This window comes from Corvus cornix, chromosome 3, assembly GCF_000738735.6.
Source record: "Corvus cornix cornix isolate S_Up_H32 chromosome 3, ASM73873v5, whole genome shotgun sequence".
NCBI lineage: Eukaryota > Metazoa > Chordata > Aves > Passeriformes > Corvidae > Corvus > Corvus cornix.
Window position 1 is genome coordinate 29,834,359 of NC_047056.1, and position 18,463 is coordinate 29,852,821.

The 18,463-nt window shown below is 42.5% G+C and overlaps 1 protein-coding gene across 2 annotated transcripts in view; it reads left to right on the forward strand.

Annotated features, from left to right (window-relative positions):
• Positions 1 to 18,463, forward strand: part of KCNK17 (potassium two pore domain channel subfamily K member 17) — a 30,736-nt gene that overhangs the window by 2,207 nt on the left and 10,066 nt on the right. The window contains exons 1-2 of one of the 2 annotated variants that reach the window (XM_039569521.1): positions 2,461 to 2,673; positions 14,294 to 14,408. In XM_039569521.1, coding sequence (XP_039425455.1) covers positions 2,461 to 2,673; positions 14,294 to 14,408 — 328 coding nt within the window. Of the gene's footprint in view, positions 1 to 2,460; positions 2,674 to 14,293; positions 14,409 to 18,463 lie in introns of those variants that run through there. The other variant, XM_039569522.1, reaches the window with a different exon arrangement.

Here is an 18,463-nt window from a genome sequence, read left to right on the forward strand (position 1 = left end):
TCCTGTATCTGATACTGATTTTGCAAAGTAGCAGCAAATGGTGAGACTACCTCCTGGATTTTTTGCTACTGCTGTGTTTAATAAAGCTGACAGCAACTGCAGCAGTTCTGCAGCTGCCCAACAGAAGACTCAAAAAGCTGCCTTTAAATCAAGCATATGGCCATACTGGAAGAGAAATGAGAAGGATACTGATGCCCTCTCCCGTGTTACATAAGTGATAGAAATTTCTTGCTCATCTTGTCAATTTTTCAAGGTCTTGAAAAGCTCCTAAAGGTCATGCACATCTATAATCAAGGTTACTTCGAGATACATACCGGGAGCACTGGCCCAGTTTTTGACCATGGTGGACCAAGTGCTTTCTGGCAGCCTTCCTCTAATAAAAATGTAGTCATCAAATACCAACTGACCAGCTAAGAAAAGTAATGTGGAAGAACTGTGCAATCACAAGGACTTGCCATGAGCCAGAGGAGCACACGAAAGGGACACTTTTGGTCTAATAACTCATTTTACCAGTGGTGTATTTCCGCACACAATGGAGAACACACATGCTCAGCTCCAGGCATGGAAAACAGCACTTCTGAAGCCTCTGAATGTGGCTCTGCAGGCTGTGGCAGAAGCAATGGCCCAGGCAGCACTCAACTATGATGTGGAAAAGTAGCACTTTGTCTTGAGCAGCTACCACCTGCAGTCCAGCACAGGATATGAAGCAAATGTCCTTCCAAGCTTACACTTACCCTTTTAGCCTACTCAACAAGCCCTCCTTCATCCTCAGATATACATGTTGTCCTTCCAGACAACACCAAAGTATCATTGGCAAAGATTTGAGCCTTTCTCTGGGGAAATGTAAATAGAAGACTGACAGACAAATGACATTTCTGAGAATACTCAAGGAAACAGCCATTTAAATATTATATGATTCTGTAAAGGTTTGTTGTCAATCTTGATCTCTTTCTTCCCAGAGTCCTTCTAGTAAGCGCATGCCCGAATGTCCTGCATTTTCACAGTATGTCTTGTAGATAAAAACCCTGAGTCTCACTTGTAATTAATTTTATATATCTTTAGTATAAACATTAAATACTATATGTTTAGTCCATAGTGTTTCATCACAGTTATACTCAGAGCTCTTTGTATAAACTATCTGGGTTTAGATGCAGCTAAAATGTCAAAATGTAGCTCAGATGTGTCTATTTTCTGATCTTCAATGAAAGAGGCAATGAGTATATAAATACTTTTTATTATCTTTGCATTTTTTCTTACTCATGTATATTTTTATAGAAGGTTTTCTTTATATATATATATCATTCCATTTTTTTCTTTAAATATCATTGAGTATTGAACACCCTGAAAGGCCGAATTAAGACTGAGCAAAAAGCAGCGTAATTTTTTTTTTTTTCTAAGACTGCACTCCATACGATATCTTTACACTGGAATTGGTCTAGCCTTTGCATATTAATTTTTGCATCTTGCCAGTGAAACCATGTGTTTATACTAGTCAGTTTAAAGCACATCCCAGAAAACCATGAACTAGCACATTACCGGAACAGTTCCAGTGTGGCAATACATGTTTGGAGGCTGCCTTACTTGTAATACTATGTACACCCCCCTAGCAAAAATGATCACAAGGTAGTGTGAGGAGACATTACTCTCTAACAGCGTATAAAGTCATCCTGTGCAGAAATTTACTGGGTTTATTCCCCTTTATCTCATATTATGTAACAAAATAGATAAATTAAAAGGTTCTTACACACCTAAAGCAATTTGATTATCTATTGGTGAGAGAACAGAAGGGAATATTGGATGCAGTCTTATACAAGAAAACAGAGAAGTCTCAGGAACTACCTATATGAAGAAAGTAGTGCTATGTTTCACAGGTAAACCACGAACTATAAAAAGGCTCTGAAAAAGCTGCTACCTTTTCACTTGTTCCTATCAAAGATTTGTTAAGTTACTAACACCTGTTTGCTGCCTTTTGCATTAGTTTAGCAGCTACGCGAAAGAGGAACGCAGATTTGCGTAGGACGCTAGTGTACTGCTCTCTAAGTAGTGCTAGCTGGGGAGGGAAGCACTTGGCTCTGCTCTGTCGGGAGAGGGACTGGGTAGCATCCTTCGGACGGGCGAATGTGACTCGGTGCTGGCTCCTACTCAGGCACAAGCGGCGCGGAGCAGGGAGCCCTGGGGCAACCTCACGCTTCGGGACAGACAGGTGGGAAGTGGAGCGGCGCATGAGAAGGACGAGGGTGGCGGGTGGGGTGGGCTGCTGCGGGACGAGCGGCTGGACCACCACCCTTTCCCGGCACAGCCCGGCTCCGGGCTCCCCTCCACGCCGCGGAGAGTGCGAAGGGGCAGGCCGGGGGAGGTTCTGGGGGCCGGGCGCTGCCCTCCTCCCGCGGGCCGCCCCGCTCCCGCCCCCGGCCGAGCCGCTTCTTCAGCGCCGGGGGCGGCGCGGCGGCAGCGGGGCCGATGGTGGCGGCGCGGCAGCAGCGGCGGCGGCGCTGGGGGGTGCCGGTGCTGCTTGTGGCCTACGTGGGCTATGTGGGGCTGGGCGCCGCCGTGCTGCAGGCGCTGGAGCGGCCGGCCGAGGTGCAGGCGGCCCAGCAACTCCTCCGGGAGCACTGGGAGCTGCTGGCCAACCACACCTGCCTGCAGGGGCCCGCCCTGCAGCGGCTCATCGAGGTGAGCCCGGGCGCGGCGGCGGAGCGGAGTTCAGCCCCCGCTGGGGCTGCGGGGCAGGCGCTGCCTCCGGCCCGGGGGGCGAGAGTGGGGCGGGAGCGGCAGCAACCGCGCCTCCAGCCCGAGAGTAACTTTAAAAAAAAAACAACAAAAACCTCAAAACTTTTTCCCTGTATCAGTGTATGCGTACACATCATCCTGCCCGAAGAAGCCGCCCACGGCGTGGGAGAAGCTCTCTGCGGGCAGCCGCCTCGGTCGCGTTGCTCCCTGCCCGCGGGCGGCCCGGGTTGCGGCCGCCTGTGCTCCCCGCTCACAGCGAGATGCTTTCGTTCTCCGCTGCCGTCCCTTGAGCTGTGGCGTTCGCGGGTTTTGAAGTACCGCCGTCCTGACCGAAGGCAGGCGGCGGCGGTGTCCGCTTACGTGACAATTACCTGCGGTTAATTACAGGTGGTTTAGGTTTGCTCTTGCACTTACTAAGCATGAGTTACAGTCTGTGACGTCTTGCGAGTGGTAAATTCTAATGGGAAGGCTTTGTCGTGGTAAATTTAATTGGTGTTTGTACTAGTGTCAAACTTTATTCCATGTTCTGCTTGTTGTTTAAAGGGAAAGTCCTTGAGTCGCTTAAGTTATCCTTGAAAATGTTTCTGAATATATTTACAGGATGGTTGTAAAACGTAAAGCAACAACAGAAGCAGTCTTACTAAAGTACAGATGGTTGTGGTTTTAGATACAGATATGAGTAAAGTGACATAAATGGGTCTCTCTTTGCTCACTTTTTGCCTGAAAAAGAAAAAAAACAGGTTATCGCAGTGTCTTGAGTACTTTACCCAAACCCTTTGATTTCTGTAGGTGCTGGTAGTTGAGTATGTACTCCTTGCTTTGGTCAGCCTCCCTCAAACAGATGTTGCCAAACACAAAGAAAACCTGGGGCTGGTTTGTTTTGTTTTGTTTTGGTGGGTTTTTGTTTGTTAAAACAGTGTATGATGGTGACTGAAACCATCACTGCAGTTTAAAGAATCTGAAAGCGACTTGGATATATACTTCCTTTTTTTTTTTTTTTTTTTTTTTTCCCCAGCAGAGAGAAGAATACATAAACCACCAAACACAGTAATCATGTCAGGTGTTTCAGCAAGGCTCTGGCAGACAAAATTATGTTGAGTGTGACTATGTCACGCTCTCATCCCTTTACTTTCTGGATGGTATATTCTCTGTTGGCAGTCAGTAGTACAGTGATCATGTGCTATAAATTTGGACTTTTGTAAGCTACCGTAGTAACCACTTTTATTATTTATGGTGTGTGCTGTGCTGGCTGTGGAATTTAAATAGAGAGATGTGAGAAGTATAGCAAAGACTAGTCTAGCATTTCATAAAGCTGTGTCTTAGCCAAGCTTCGTTCAGCACTGGCCCGTTGTGTAGTGAGCACCTGGCATGGCACTTGCCCAGAGGTTACGAGGGCAGGAGGATTTGATGAAGGATGGTAACAAGGTGCTAGTAGTGGAGAGAAGATAATCACAACTAAATAGGTAAGAATGTCATTCTGACAGTTTGTTTTACTGCAGCATGACCTCTACTCATTCTTGATACCCTTCCCCCTTGGAATAGGGAAATAGGGCAGCCACTGAAATCCCTTTAGACCAGAGGCTATCACAATATGCGGTGTGAGTACTTAATTGTGACTGAGCTAGCCCTTGATGGGAAAGTTACAAATAAGCTTTGTTTCATCTTACGGAGTATTTGTGTGTGCCCTCATGATCTGAGAAAACATACTCTGAGTTTGAATGACTTTGTGTGTTATTTCGAATAACCTTAACACTGAAAAATTAATCCTAAAAAATCCACAGAACTGATCCTTTCCTACATTCTTTAAATTCAAATTTCCTGTACAGCAATCACTGGCATGCTCTAGGTGTGCTCAAAAAGAAATGTTTTTCTGTGCAGTAAATTGTTATTGCAGCACATTGCACATAATCAGGCAATGTCATCACTGGCTCTCTTCAGATAAGAAACTTGTATTCTAGATACACAGCTGATTATTTGTTAATTAAGAAAGACATATAAAGAGTGTTTGTGAAAACGTAAAGCACTGTGTGAATTTTGATTGGCATGACATTACTGGCAATTCCTCATTGTTTTCTTACAGCTCTTTCATTCCAGATAATCCTAAACTGTGTTTATTTTAAGTGTACAGGGGCCAATATGAAATAAAATCCTAGTTTGCTAAGCAATGTAGAAACGTAATTTTACAACCTGTTTATCACTTAGTTCCTAGTTACCAGCTGGGAGTGCAAATCCGCTGTTCCAACCCTTGCGCAGATGGAGAGCAACAGAGAGCTGCAGCTTTGAGGAGCTAGCAGGAGAGCACGGGGTGAGGATGGCAGGAGGGAAGCAAAGCAAGTGAACTGTGCTGTAGGAGCAATTTCTGTGACTCGGGTCTTTTCCAAGGAAGAAGTCATTTTCTAGTTAACAAAGGAGAGGACAGGAGGAGCTGAAAATAGCAGACTGGCAGCAGAAACAGAGCAGTGGAGGAGAGTGTGTTAGAAAGTGTGTGACATCTGTGGTGGTGGGTCCCTGCTTCCTATAGCTGGATTTTGTTGGGGCTCTCTTGCCTGGAAGGATTGGCTGGCTCTTCCCCTGTGTGAACAGTTGCACGTTTCCCAAGTAGTTGAAGGTAGCACGTGCAAATGCTTTACATGTAAGCGAATAAACAATGCATGGTCTTGTGTTTATACGCACGCAGGGCACAGTGGAGGCACTGTGGCCACAAGTCTCTCTACAGTGCATCCAGTGACATTTACTCAAGCAACATGGGAGTTCTCTTCGTTGACCCATCTAGCCCCAGGCTATTTTTCTGCCGTTGTATACAGTCTGACACGAACACATGCTCACCAGGAACAAGACTGGGAGCAGGCCATCCTCATGAGCCACTAGGCAACATGCAAAGAGGGCAGTATCTGGCCTTTTATTATAATTGTGGTGGTGGTCTTTACATGCTGGAACTACTGGGTGTGAGGTGACATCAAAGGAAGTTCTCAGTGACAAGACTTGCAGAAGATGGCAGCAGATGCAATGATAAGACAGATTGCAGGTGATATACTCTGAATACAATGAAGAAAAGTAGCTGGACTCAGCTGGGGAGAAAAATATCTAAGAGTTTCTGTCCAGGCAAAAATTATGTTGGTTCTAGATTCTGGAAGTGTCCAGAAAGTGAGGCTGCACACAAAGAGGACACCTTTTGTACAGTCATGTTCCTTAGAGCTGAGACCCGCTCTGACCTTTTGGGGTTGGGGGCTCCTAGACATGCTTCAGTGTGATGCACTTCTAGTGCATAAGTGCCTCAGATTTATTGCATAGTGTGATCATATATATAGCTCTGGTCCAGCCAAGCTGTCCTCCAAACTTGCTTCTTTTCCTGCATCCTTTTGAATGGTTACAGGCACTCAGCTGCTGTACTCACCAGTGTCTCTTTAATCAGGTTATTGGCTGTAGGGCAAAGCTTGGCACAGCATTTTTTGTGTGTTACCCTATTACCATGGCATTCTTTTCATGCTATCCTTCCTTTTTTTGATAGAAACCTTTTGTTGTTATATACGTATTTCCATAGTACAGATGTTTCCTATATTTATTACATTGTTCTATTGGTTTTCTACTATATTTCTCGTATTAGCTATATAATGCTGTTTAAACACAGTTGCATTCATAAAATGAGAAAATGAAAGAAAATGAAAGCTGAGGTAATTTTTTTTTTTTTTTTTGGCCTAGAAAGATTTAAGGTGTAGTGAAAAGGATCTAATGCTAAAGGGCAGGTTATAAACTAAATGGCTGCAGGTGGATCTAGATACTGTTATCTCCAGAGTCAACAGCTAGAGGTACACAGGGAGTTTGAGTAGATGTTTACAAGAGCAGTGAGATCCCACATGACTGAAAGGTCCTCATCAATACCTTGGCTTGTACCGACATTGAACCAGCAGAGAATTGTGGCAGCTGTCAGGAAATAAAACCCTGCAAACACAGTTTACTAAAATAATCTTGCACTCAGATGATGCAACAGTAAGGGGTGAGCATCAGAAAACGCTTTCCAGCAGTGAGGGTCTTTAAGGAACAGCAATGGCTCTTGGTACTGTGGAGCTGTAATGTCTTTATAGAACCTGATTTAGTCAAATTAGCTTGTCACAGATGTAATAGGGTTGATGCCCTGTAATTTTTCTTTCCAGCATCATGCCTATCAAAATGTGCTACTACTTTGCTTAAGTTACAGCCGGTTCATCATTCTCCAGACCTGTTGATTAAATAGCTGTGGGTACCTTACCAAGAATGTGTATTCTGTGCTAATAATACCATCATCTAGCATACGTTTGACAGAAGTTGTGGAAGGTAAAATCATTATTCTGTAAGGCAGTAGGCTGGCACTACATTGTTACTCTTCCTGAAAGGTGGCGAGAAAACCTACTGATGACCTCTTTGTGGTTAGTTGACTCACCCCTTGGTGTTCTGGTAAATGTGGTGTCTAGTACCTGTGTTCAAAAAGAGAGAGGCAAGGAAAGGCACAGCAGCCTACTATATTATACCTCTGCCTAAAGAGATGTGTCCTTTTGATATTACCAAATTCCCTGTTACAGCTGGTCAGGCTTGGTGGGAAGTAACAAGGGAGTGTAGCCAGTTGGCATTGACTGGTGAGTGTCTCAATAACCTATTCCTACCAGGAGGGTTTGAAACCCACAACTAGCAGTGAATAGCTAAAGACTGGGGGTGCCCTCTAAAAAGAGAAATGGTAATTATGGTTCTTATCAGTTGTTGAAGATGTGGGTTATTTTTGTATGTACTTGTTCTTCATACTTGATCTTTTTTAATGCAATTAAAAGAAAAACAACTAGGGAAAGAAATCTCTGTTTTACAAGGATAATACAATGCGACCTTGCTGTGTTCTGTAGATTATACAGGCAGCTTCTTTCAACAGGCCCTGCCTACTTCTTTTGCAGCCCAGCTGTCGAGTTACTGTTCTCATTGGGGTTTGGGAAGTGACTGGAATTCAGCAACGCTTTGTCTCATGAATCATGCCACAGATTCTTCCTTGATATAAAAGCTTAATTTTCAGAAAAAGTACTAGTGGCTTAGGGTAGCATTGGTACATTACTGTATTAGACTACATCTTTTACTCCTTTCCTGTTGGTGTGTAAGTCCAGATGAATTCTAGAAACTGTAGTGGAGACCCAGCCGTGAAGTAAAAGTGCTTTTGCTATCAGGGTTCCTTTGGTTTTGAGGAACTGGTGCCAATTACATTAGCAAACATTTCTGGGGAGACAGGGGAGCAGTTGCTTGATCAGCTTTCAGGTTATTCAAGTGGTGTAAAGTTAAAAAAAACACCCAGACCATGAATTCAAAATAATTCAGCTGAGTGTTTTAGTTTTTTGGGGTTTGTTTTTGGGTTTTGTTTTGGGGGGGGGGGGGGGGGGGGGTGCCAGTTATGCTTTCAGGCAGAATTAAGGTAAGTTTCCACTCCAGGCAAAGGGATCAGAGCTCATAGCTGGGAAAGGTGTGATTAATAATCTATTTGTCAATTTTTTGGGAATTAATTGACTTTTGTCCTTGCAATCTGAGACCAAGGTCAGGGTTAACCATTTTCTTCTGATTTACAGCTGGTATTCTGTGAGGCATAAATGAATGTTTATATGCCAACATGGGACAGAATTTCCGGTGCACAAAGTTTGTGCGTTGTTTTCTCATTAACCTAAATGGTAGCTTGTTGCCTTTTGAACACCTTCTTTCCCTCCTTGATAATGTTGCAAAGGCAAGGAAAAGTGTCTGAAATGAGGTAAGCCATTTTCAGGAGGACGTGTATGCCCTGCAAAAGTTGATTTTTGTATAAGAATATATAAACTTCAACTAAATTTGGGAATAAAGTTTCTTACACCTGTCCACTTGCACATTTTTTTGCCTTCCTTGAGAACTGCTTTCAAACACACTTAGTAAATACTGCTTTTGCCTTTAAAGGTATCTCAGGATTACTGTGACCTCTGGCCAGAATGCCACAGTTCAGAAGCAAGGGACAACAGCAGTGACAGGAGCCATAGTTTATAAAAAGGTCATTTGTGTGACTCTTTCCCTGAGGGTTTCCTCCAGGAGAAAAAAAGTCAGGAATTCTTATGGATATACTTGGTAGGGTCATAATCTTTTGGGGATTTGCTTTCGTCGTTTTTGCTTAACTTGCTCATTTTGGGGAGAGCAGGCAGATTAGAATCAGTCTGTTTAATTATTTATATAAAGCTTATTTTTTACTGTAAAGATTATGGGAGGAAAGAGAAGCATAGTGTTCCAAAGAAAGAGATTGTGAGGAACATAGTGCCTCAGTTTACATATACACATTCATTTATTCTTTACTGCTGATCTTTTGAAGGCTGTATCCTTGTCACATGGTGTTTTGTCTCAGTGCAGAAGTGATAGATGGGATTTTTAGTTGGTGTGAAGGAGGTCAGATTAAATAATCGTCCTTCCTTTCGCAGTACTTGGTGATCAGAAGCTGTACTGCAGCTGCAGTCTGGTGGTGGAGGGGCCCACATGAAATGATAATCATGGAAGAGAGGAAGTGTGTAAGCTGAGAAAGCTGGGAGTTGCCCAGAGCTGATAACACAGCAAACATGGTAAATGAGACTTATGGGTATGGCTGAAGGATAGAGTGGCTCTGCAGCAAATAGAAAAGAATAAACCTACATTTTGTGGGGAGGAAGATGTAATACTCAAATGTCAAGTGGGAACCAAACTGTAGGTGTTGGGGGTAGGTTTTTGTGGTTTGTTTTTTTTTGGTTTGGGGTTGGATTTTTTTAGCTAGACAGTATGAACAGAAGAGATCTTTTGAGTGTAATTCAAAGTGTATGGTTTAATTTTTGCTGGTATAACTGTAACTACATTGGGTTTATTGCTGCAAAGCTGTGTAGAGTGGAAAAACTCCAGTATAGATTAGTCACTCGTCATCAGTCATCTGTGGAAGTCTAGCCCCAGAGCTGTGAAGGCTTAAAATTCAGGCTGTAAGAGTGGTTTAATTTTTTTTTTTTTTTTTTTTGACTCAAATAAGGAAACTCTGATAATGCTGTGTTTGGATGTTGCTGCAGAAAGAACCAGCAATTGCTAATAAATGATAAGGAAAGAATGAGGTATTGCCATCCTAAAATAAGTGCGATAAGGGAGTCAGCAGAAATCTGCAGCTTCCTCACAGGGTTACTGCTTAGCTTGAATTCAAGGAGGGAATTCCTTGCAGAAATATGCACAAACCAGGCTTTTGTACTGGGATATAATCTAACAAAGCATGCATTTGCAAGCATTAGCTTATGACATTCCTAACTGAAACTTCAGAGCTTATACGTGAGAAAGGTGGAGCTGGAAGCCAAGTTTGACTATTCTGAGGCATGTTTTTATCACAAAGGTCACAGGACGGGTATCTACATTTTAAATAGACCTTATTGGGAGGAAATCATGCTGGTGTTCTAATCACCAGCCATGGCAGTATTAAGTAGCACCATGCAGAGCCTACTTGGTCAAAAACCAGAATAGCCTACTTGATGAGAAAATGTGGCAGCCTGCAAATGAGGTTTCATTGACCTGTGAAGGTCTAAGAATTTAAAATCTCAATTTATAAATCCTATAGGAGTTACAATAATTCCCATGAAACTATTATCTGTAGTTTAAAATTGTGTAAGTATTGTCAGCTAAAGATGTAGTAGTCACTGTGAACTGTAAATTATCTCTTTAGAGAGGGGGAAATAAGTACAGAGAAGTGAAACTGTGGTTTTATGGTATACAGCTTGTCTGTCAGTAGAAACCGAAGAACCACTGCATTCTGTTTCTTTCTGATTATTTTAACACCCACCTGTTTCCTTTCTGCTCTTTAAGTTCCACATGACCTTTAAAGTTCCCAAAATACCAAGCCCAAGCTCTGCAAGTTCCGTATTTATTTGGTTTGAGCAGTTGGTGGTATTGAGGGGTCTTAGACCAGGCAGATAACTGCTTTTGAACACTGGATTTAAGACACTGCTTCTACTAGTGCCTTTCAATGCATTAGGTTTTGAGGCAGACACTGTATAAATCACTAGTCTAATTAAGAGAAAAAGGAAAACCCTTGGGATTTCACCTCAAATAATCATAAAGTAAAACTAAGTTTCTGGTTCTCAAAAAGGCTGGCTAAGGAGAATAAGCACTTACGATGCAACGTGTGTGATTCACTGTACTCTTTAGTACACCATGAATCCACAGGCTAAAATGTACTTGAAGTTTATTTGAAAATCAGTAGCAGAGACGTATCAACACCTCTTCAATGGAAAAAGCAGGGAGAATTCAGCTGTTCTGCTAGAGCGTTTATCAGCTGGGTTTTTTCCTGTGCTCTCTAAAACTATAAACCCTTTTTAATTTTTCTATGAGAAAGACCAATAGCCAAAAGCAAAAGTCTAAAGGAACATAGTAAATTAAGGAGAGTATTCACTGATATCTCCCTGAATGCTTGCTCAGCCTTCAGGACTTTGCAATCCAATGACTTCCTGTGCCAGAAGTAATTTCTGTGCATTAATAGCTATCTATAGATTTCTCTTTCATGAATCTGCCTCCATGGGCACATCTGCAGGAAGGCAAGCTCCATTAGTTCTGCCATTCTCAAGAGAGTCAATCTTTAATTTTCTGTCATCATTGTTGCTATGTCAAAGGTTGATTTTAGATAGTATAATAAAGCATTTTTTACTTTAGAAAAAACAAAAGCCTGTACTCTTATTTCCACCCACTGTGAATCTTCCCTTTTAAGGGTGACATCAGTAGCTCTTTCTTCCTATCAGTAATGAACTGATTGTTTCTTCTGGGAGTGTTCATTTATTCAAGTGGCTTTGATTTGCATGAATATTCAGTGGTCCCCATTGGGCTGGCTTCGACAGGTGGGTGGGCCTAATGGTTAATGATATTAGCTGGGTGTTTGATAACACAATTTAACAAAGAAATGCTAGAGGCTTATTGCTGAAGGGTCTTGGAGCCTACGGCAAGCATAGCAAGTGCCTCTGTACCAGAAACAGAAAACAGCTGGCTCAGGGCTCGCTCTTTGCCAGTGAGTGATGGTTACGTGGTACTTCCTTCCCCCTAACGGCAGTGCAGGTCACCATGCCATCTAGGGCAAGTATTCTGGCCTGTCTGCAGAGCCTCAAGACACATCCTGTGCTTCCTGGCAGGAGGATCACCACTTGGGGCAAGTTAACAGTGACCCTGGGATGCTGAGTTGTTGCAAGTCACTGCAAATCTGGTGTGGGTTCTCACAACTTCTCAGCCTCTTGCTTCTAAACCAGGCAGAACAGAAGTGGTACGAAGATGTGAAATTAAACATTAAAAGGCTTGGCTACTGCTGCTTGTTCACATAATGTTTTTTGCAGGCTCTTTGTTTCCCTTTTCTGCATGAAGATTTTTCCATTTTCTTGGGCCAGTTCAGCCACAGGTTCTTGCAATCCTCGCTGGTTCTTAAGTGTTTCTGACTTTTAAAACATGATGTTGTGTGTAATATTGTCAACTGCTGAGCTTGTATCAGCAGGACATCAGGCAGGAGAATGGACAACAAACATGCTTCATGTTTAAGTTTTTCAAGTGTCTCTGATCCAGCTGATAATAAATTAATCTGAGAACTGGACTGTTGCTGTTCCAGCAGCTATATATTTGTTCAAGACTAACTACTTAGGACTTCAGAGATCACAGTTTACAGAAGGAAATTTTGAGGAAAATAAAATGCTTTTTTATTTCAATTTTAACTACTAGTTTCTGGAGAGGAAAAAAATAGGTCATCTGTATAAATTTCCAGTGTCTCTTGCCATTTGACTTACTTTGGGAGTTACTTTATGTTCGTGCGAACTGATTCCTGTCTAGGCCATTGTCTGCAGTTTCTTACACTTCTTAAACCAAAGGTCAAGTGTTGTCAGCGTGCACCCCATGCAACCTGACAAACCTCACTGCAGACACCAGACCTGGGAGAAGAGCAACGGGTGGGGGAATTACACACAACTGTTCAAAACAAATATTGCTGGGGGCTTCCTGAGACAACCTATTCTCTCTCTTTTTTTTTTTTTTTTTTTTTTTTTCCCCCCCAGGGGTAGCTGCATGGGGAAGGGAAGCAGGGAAGCAGGGCTTGGTTCTTTTGTGTCACTATTGCTATATACAAATTTGTTTTTTGAGTTGCCCACTCACGTTACAGCAACAATTCACAGAAGGAAGCAAAATGCAATACAACATAATGTGGTCCTTAGCCCTTCTCAGAGCATGGACTGTCTGCTCTGTCTCATAATGTAGAATTTAATAGATTATAATGTGGCCCTGAAGGGTTTAAGTTGCCTTCAGTTATGAGTAAATCAAGATATTTCTGCAAATGCACTATCAAACAGTGTTTATTGATTAGAAGAATGTGTTGATCTCTGAGCTGCTCCTTGGTCTTAGTGTGAGAATTAGTAGCTCTAGAGAAAAGAGATCATGATCCTTGTAGTTAAGCTGCTGCTTGGGACCCTGGAAACAGTTTTTAATTCACAGCCTTGTATAATATTATATAAATCATATAAATTATGTAGAGCACATAACATCAGTAAAATGGGAAAAAACTTCCTTGCTTTGCAGGTTTGACATGCCAGTTTGTTCGGTGGATGTATAAACTGCAACATATTTGTAAAACCACCGGTGAAAATCTGAGTGTGATTCCTTTTATCAGTGGTGAAAAGCTTTATTAGCAGCCTTTATTAGAATAGGGACAGTATTATTTAGTATCTGCATGTCTTTTTCAGAGATGATGAATTTTATGTATTCTTGGCTACACTTTTGCATCCAAGGATAATCAACTGTCAGGGGAAGTGTCAGTGTGAAATGTTTAGTGTACATGCTGTGAATAATGTTGTTTTGGACACAACAGTCATTAATTTTGTTGGCATGGGAAGGCATAGTCAGACATGGGCACTTTTAAGACATCTGATGTCTTATTTTGGCATAACTCTGCACACTTCAGCTAGTGATTTCTAGGTCTTTCCCAGGAGGATTGAACAGAATTGGGCATAATGCTAATCTGGTCCATTCATTCACACTTGTAGTCCTGATGTGGGGTCATTTTGGCCAACCTGAGTAGTCTCAGTCTCCTATAACACACCAGATGTATTCCTCCCCAGGGGGATCCCCTGCAAGGGATCTGTATCATTTACATATTTACATCATTTACATATGCATGTCTATTTGCTGCCCTGGGACTGCTGCCATTGGAATAGCCCATCTGGAAACATTTCATTTTCATAATGAATATGTCGTAAGGCGGTCTTAATTACTGTCTGTCTAGGCCTTCTCTAGCTAGCTCTTACCCTCCAATCCCTTCCACATTTATCTCTATAATCTACCATGTGCACACGCAACTTTCATTTCCTACTGTAGATGCCCTTTTCTTAGAAGCAATATGCTGGATTTTGGCTTTTCTGACCTTGCAGCCCTTTGGTCTCTAAGGCACAAGATCTCCTCTCCTAAAAGGGAAACAACAGAATCAGAAGTGGTTGTAGTTTGGTATTTTACCAGCTAGAAGTGGAAATGCCAGTCAAGTGAACTTGCCTTAAAGGGGTTTGTGGGATCTCATGTTATTGTCTCTTTGCAGGGTATCATCCAAGCCTACAAGAGTGGCATAACCCTCCAGGGAAACACCACTAGCCTGGGCAGGTGGGACTACAGTGGGTCTTTCTTCTTCTCCATCTCTGCAATAACAACCATTGGTAAGAGTTCCCTGCTTATGGGACCACCTCATAGGTAGGAAAAGTGGGAATGAGGACCTGCACTCAGATGCTGCTCCAGCACTATGTAGTTACCTGAAGCTTGCAGTAGCCAAGTAGGGAAGCACCCATGAACCTAGCCCTAGGAATACTTTGTCAGTGCCCGCACAGTAATGATCTCTACCTGATTAGACACAGGGATAATTAGCTCAGGACATATTCTTACTAAGTTATGCAGCTTCTGGGGCCTGAACTTAATGGTGCTGCACTGCCTGGACTTTCTCAAGCCGTGTGCACTCTGAGAGGTCTGAGGTGAATTGTGCATTGAAATGAGCTTTGCCTGTCACAAGGACAAGAATGGTTTTGGAAAATTCTTAATACTGGCTATTGTGTCTTCAGAGACTAAATTTATGAATTTTTCCTCCTTATTACTGCCTGTATTAGATGAGGACCTGCTTGTTCAAGTGAAAAGTTAAATAGCTGGATAAACATTACAATTCAGTTGACTCGGGTTTCAGCAAATGGGGTAATGCAAAGTCACAAAGAAATGATGGAAATAAGTAGGGGGAGAGGAAATGGAAACAAACAAATGTACTAGGTACAGAGCTACTTAAGGCAGATGCTATTAATTATTGTCAGTTTATATCCCCTGCCCCCAAAACCATTAATAACTTGCCCTGATGTCTTTTTCTTGTGGTGTGACCTAGTGTTTAAAAAAAAAAAGCATGGAGGGGAGAGTATGTGGAGACATGATTGTTAAGTATCAAAAATCCCTCATGGGTTTCTTGACTTGTCAGCTCTCTTCAATTTTAAGTATATTTTAAAATCAAGAATTTTCCTTTTTGTACCCAAATGGAAACCTTCTTTTGACTTCTGATTGTTACTGAAGATACTCTGGTTCCAGAACACTAAGCCCCCAAGCATGAGCTCAACGAAAGAGAGGGTTTGTGGGTTTTTTGTGGGGGTGGAGACAAGTGAGTGGTGGTGTGTCATCTTCCTGTGACTCAGTACATCTTTCTGTCCTGCTCTTTTGCACATGCATTGTCCTGGTTGGGACCACACTTTGTGTGTTTCAGTTGTACTGCTAGGCGAGGGTTATACCAGATGATGGCAGTGGAGGCTCATCAGACAGGGTTACACAGGCTGTGGGTTTCCAGCAGAGCCTGGCCAGTTCCTTCCCGCCTTTGGCAGAAAGCACCATCTGCTCAGAGATGTTTTGCTTGCCGCAGTAGTGAATCCTGATGAGTTTCTAAGCCATCAGAGTGACTGTTTCACCACAGCCAGTTTAAATTAGTGATATTCAGGAAGAATCAAATTTATCATGTTAAAATATAAGAGAATCTTGTGATGTTGGCAGAGATCTAGACTAACCATTTCTGCTCTTCTACTAAGAGTAGCTGCTAGGCTACTCTCCCTCCCCCAGCCCCCCACTCCCCTCTTTTTTTAAGTAAACTCCTCACCCTGATGGCTGCAGGGGAGGAAGACAGGACGGGGCATGACACAGCCGAGCTGATAGCAGAGGCAATTGAAAATTGAAAAGAACCGAGTATTGCAGCTCTTCATCTTGTAATTTTAAAGCTGATGCTATGACTCTATGGACTTGTTCATGATTTTTCAGTTGTGGATTTGAGAATGCCATACAAGGCATTTCTGTGCAGAGAACTGCAGACAACTGGACCCTTCATTTTGCTTTTTCAAGTTAAATTGTTAGTTGCATACAGATTAGTGTCATAACACTCTTTCAATAACAGTGTGTTGTAGAAAACTACAAATGGTTTCACAGAGCCTCACCCAGAGTCTGTTATCATAATCTCTCTTTATGCAAATTCTTGAGATAGTGAGGGGTTCAGCCTCACTGAGGATACCACAGTGTGACTGGGAAGGATAATTGATGATGTCAAGTAAAGAGACAAGCTCCTTTCCAAAGAATTCAATGACGTTTAAAGGGGTGAGTCACAATAGGAAACTTCATATATAAGGTATGGCAATGAGATAAATGACAATTGAGAAGGCTTCTTGAGGATTTGTAGAGGTTTTAGTGTTCTTACATGGCAAGGAAGAGTTTATCTCAGGCTGTGATTATGGAACCAATGAAAGCAAATCCAGCTGCACAAGATTAGCCTATGGGAGTTAAAATCCAAGGCATTCTGGCAAATGAGTTCAGGAAGGGTAGAGTTAAGATGATACTGGAGAGGAGAGATTCTCAGGAATTTAGGGCTACTATATAAAGATTTTGAAGAATCTGAGTGGCCTCTATTCCATGTGTTCCAGCTGCTGCAAGTCCTTTGGGCTGTTTCTCTTCCACATTTTTTCTTTGTGATTAACGCTATTCATGCCTTGCTGGCCTCTTATGCGATAAAACATCTTTGTGACTCCTTCCCTTAGTCTTCTCAAACAGCACTGCCAAAGCCACTATCACTTTTACCTTCATCACTTGCCTTTGAGATGCTCTTTCTGGTCTGCCAGCTTCTGTATTCTACTTTAGGTGCTTTAACTCCCCTCAGAAGGCTTCGTCCATTACTCAAGTCCTTACCAGAACATTTCTCACCAGGGTACAGGAGGGGATGTTAACTTCTTTCCCCTTTAACACCAACTGAGCAGCATTAGCTTCTTTCTCCAGTGACAAGCTTTAAATCCCCATGTCTCCTGTTGCAGTATCTTCTGCATGGTGTCCTTCTTCCATATAAATGAGAGCCTCATCTATTTTCCCTACTAATGATTAAAAGCAGCATGTGAACTTTGCTTAAAAACAAGCGAGTTCTAACCTGCAGGCTGGACTTAGTTGGTACCTCAATCCCAAAGGTTTAAAGAACAGATAGGTATGAACTAAAATCTCTTGTTTAAAGAAGTGCCCAAAGCCTATGTAGTTTTCGGCCAATCTCATCATTTGAATGGAACTGCATTTGTAACTTTTGGGATGGGCAGCCCTGTCTGCCTGCTGATTCCTTCTCCCCACTGTTATGCTTCTGTGCTTTCTTCCTTGCTGGCTTTGTCATATCATATCATGGCAGATTTTATATATTATCTCATTTTCTGCAGATTTTTCCAGAAGAACCCCTTCTCCAATACCTTGAAGGGTCATCTTCAAAGTTCCTGTAGAGCTGTAGTACTAAACATGATTAGGGAAGGAGAAGCTAATTTGCTGCTGATTTTATCTCTCAGACTTCTTTATCCCTTGCCGACACAAAGTCTCTCTTTTCTGTGTTTACTCTCCTCCTACTTAGTTTGGACTAGCAGGTCAAAGCAAGTTCAGAATGGGGCACAAAATGAAAGTTCCTAAAGCCAAACGACCACAGGGTGGTGTAATTTCAGAAAAGGTACTAGGGAAAGGCTCTTTCCATAGTCAGTGATGAGGCTGACTCGTCTGTGCAAGCCTGAGAGTAGGAGGAATATTGTCCAGTCTAGCCTGAACGTCCCACTTAATACTGGGTGGATGGATGCCATTGCCTAGTGCTGTATGACCTTTTTCTGGTGGCAAAGCCACCAGAATTCAGTTGTATGAATTTCAAGGGCTCTTTTTTAAATATAAAAAGGGACAAGTAAAATATCTCACCATGAAGAAAAGAAGGGAAATACCTTATTCCTGTTCTTTCCTTCTCTGGTTAGCACAGTACATATCTCCTAAAAGCAATACCCCAAAGGACTGGGAGATAACAAAAGAGATGTGGATCAGGCTATTCAGTGAGAGATGGTATTAACACACTGTTACAGACACTGAGTAGTTGCCAGAGAGGATTCCAGTGCAGGGGGAAAAAAGCAGTAGCAATTTCAGGGCTGTGAAATCCTGGTAGGGTAAAGCTTTGGGCCAGCAAGAGTTTTGTGAAGACCTGGACCCTCTGTAGTGCTGCCCAGTGTCTGGTGGAGCTCCTGAGAAATGGCCAGGTTTCTGCCCATTGCTGGCTGACAGTCCATTGGGGAATTCAGTTAAACTAACTTGATGGCTCAAGCCAGTTAAAATCTGGAATAACAGCTTGGGACCACTTTAATATTTGAATCCTCTGTGAACCTCAGAACCTCTTGTGTAGGGGAGTTCTCTGCTGAAAAGCCACCACTATTAA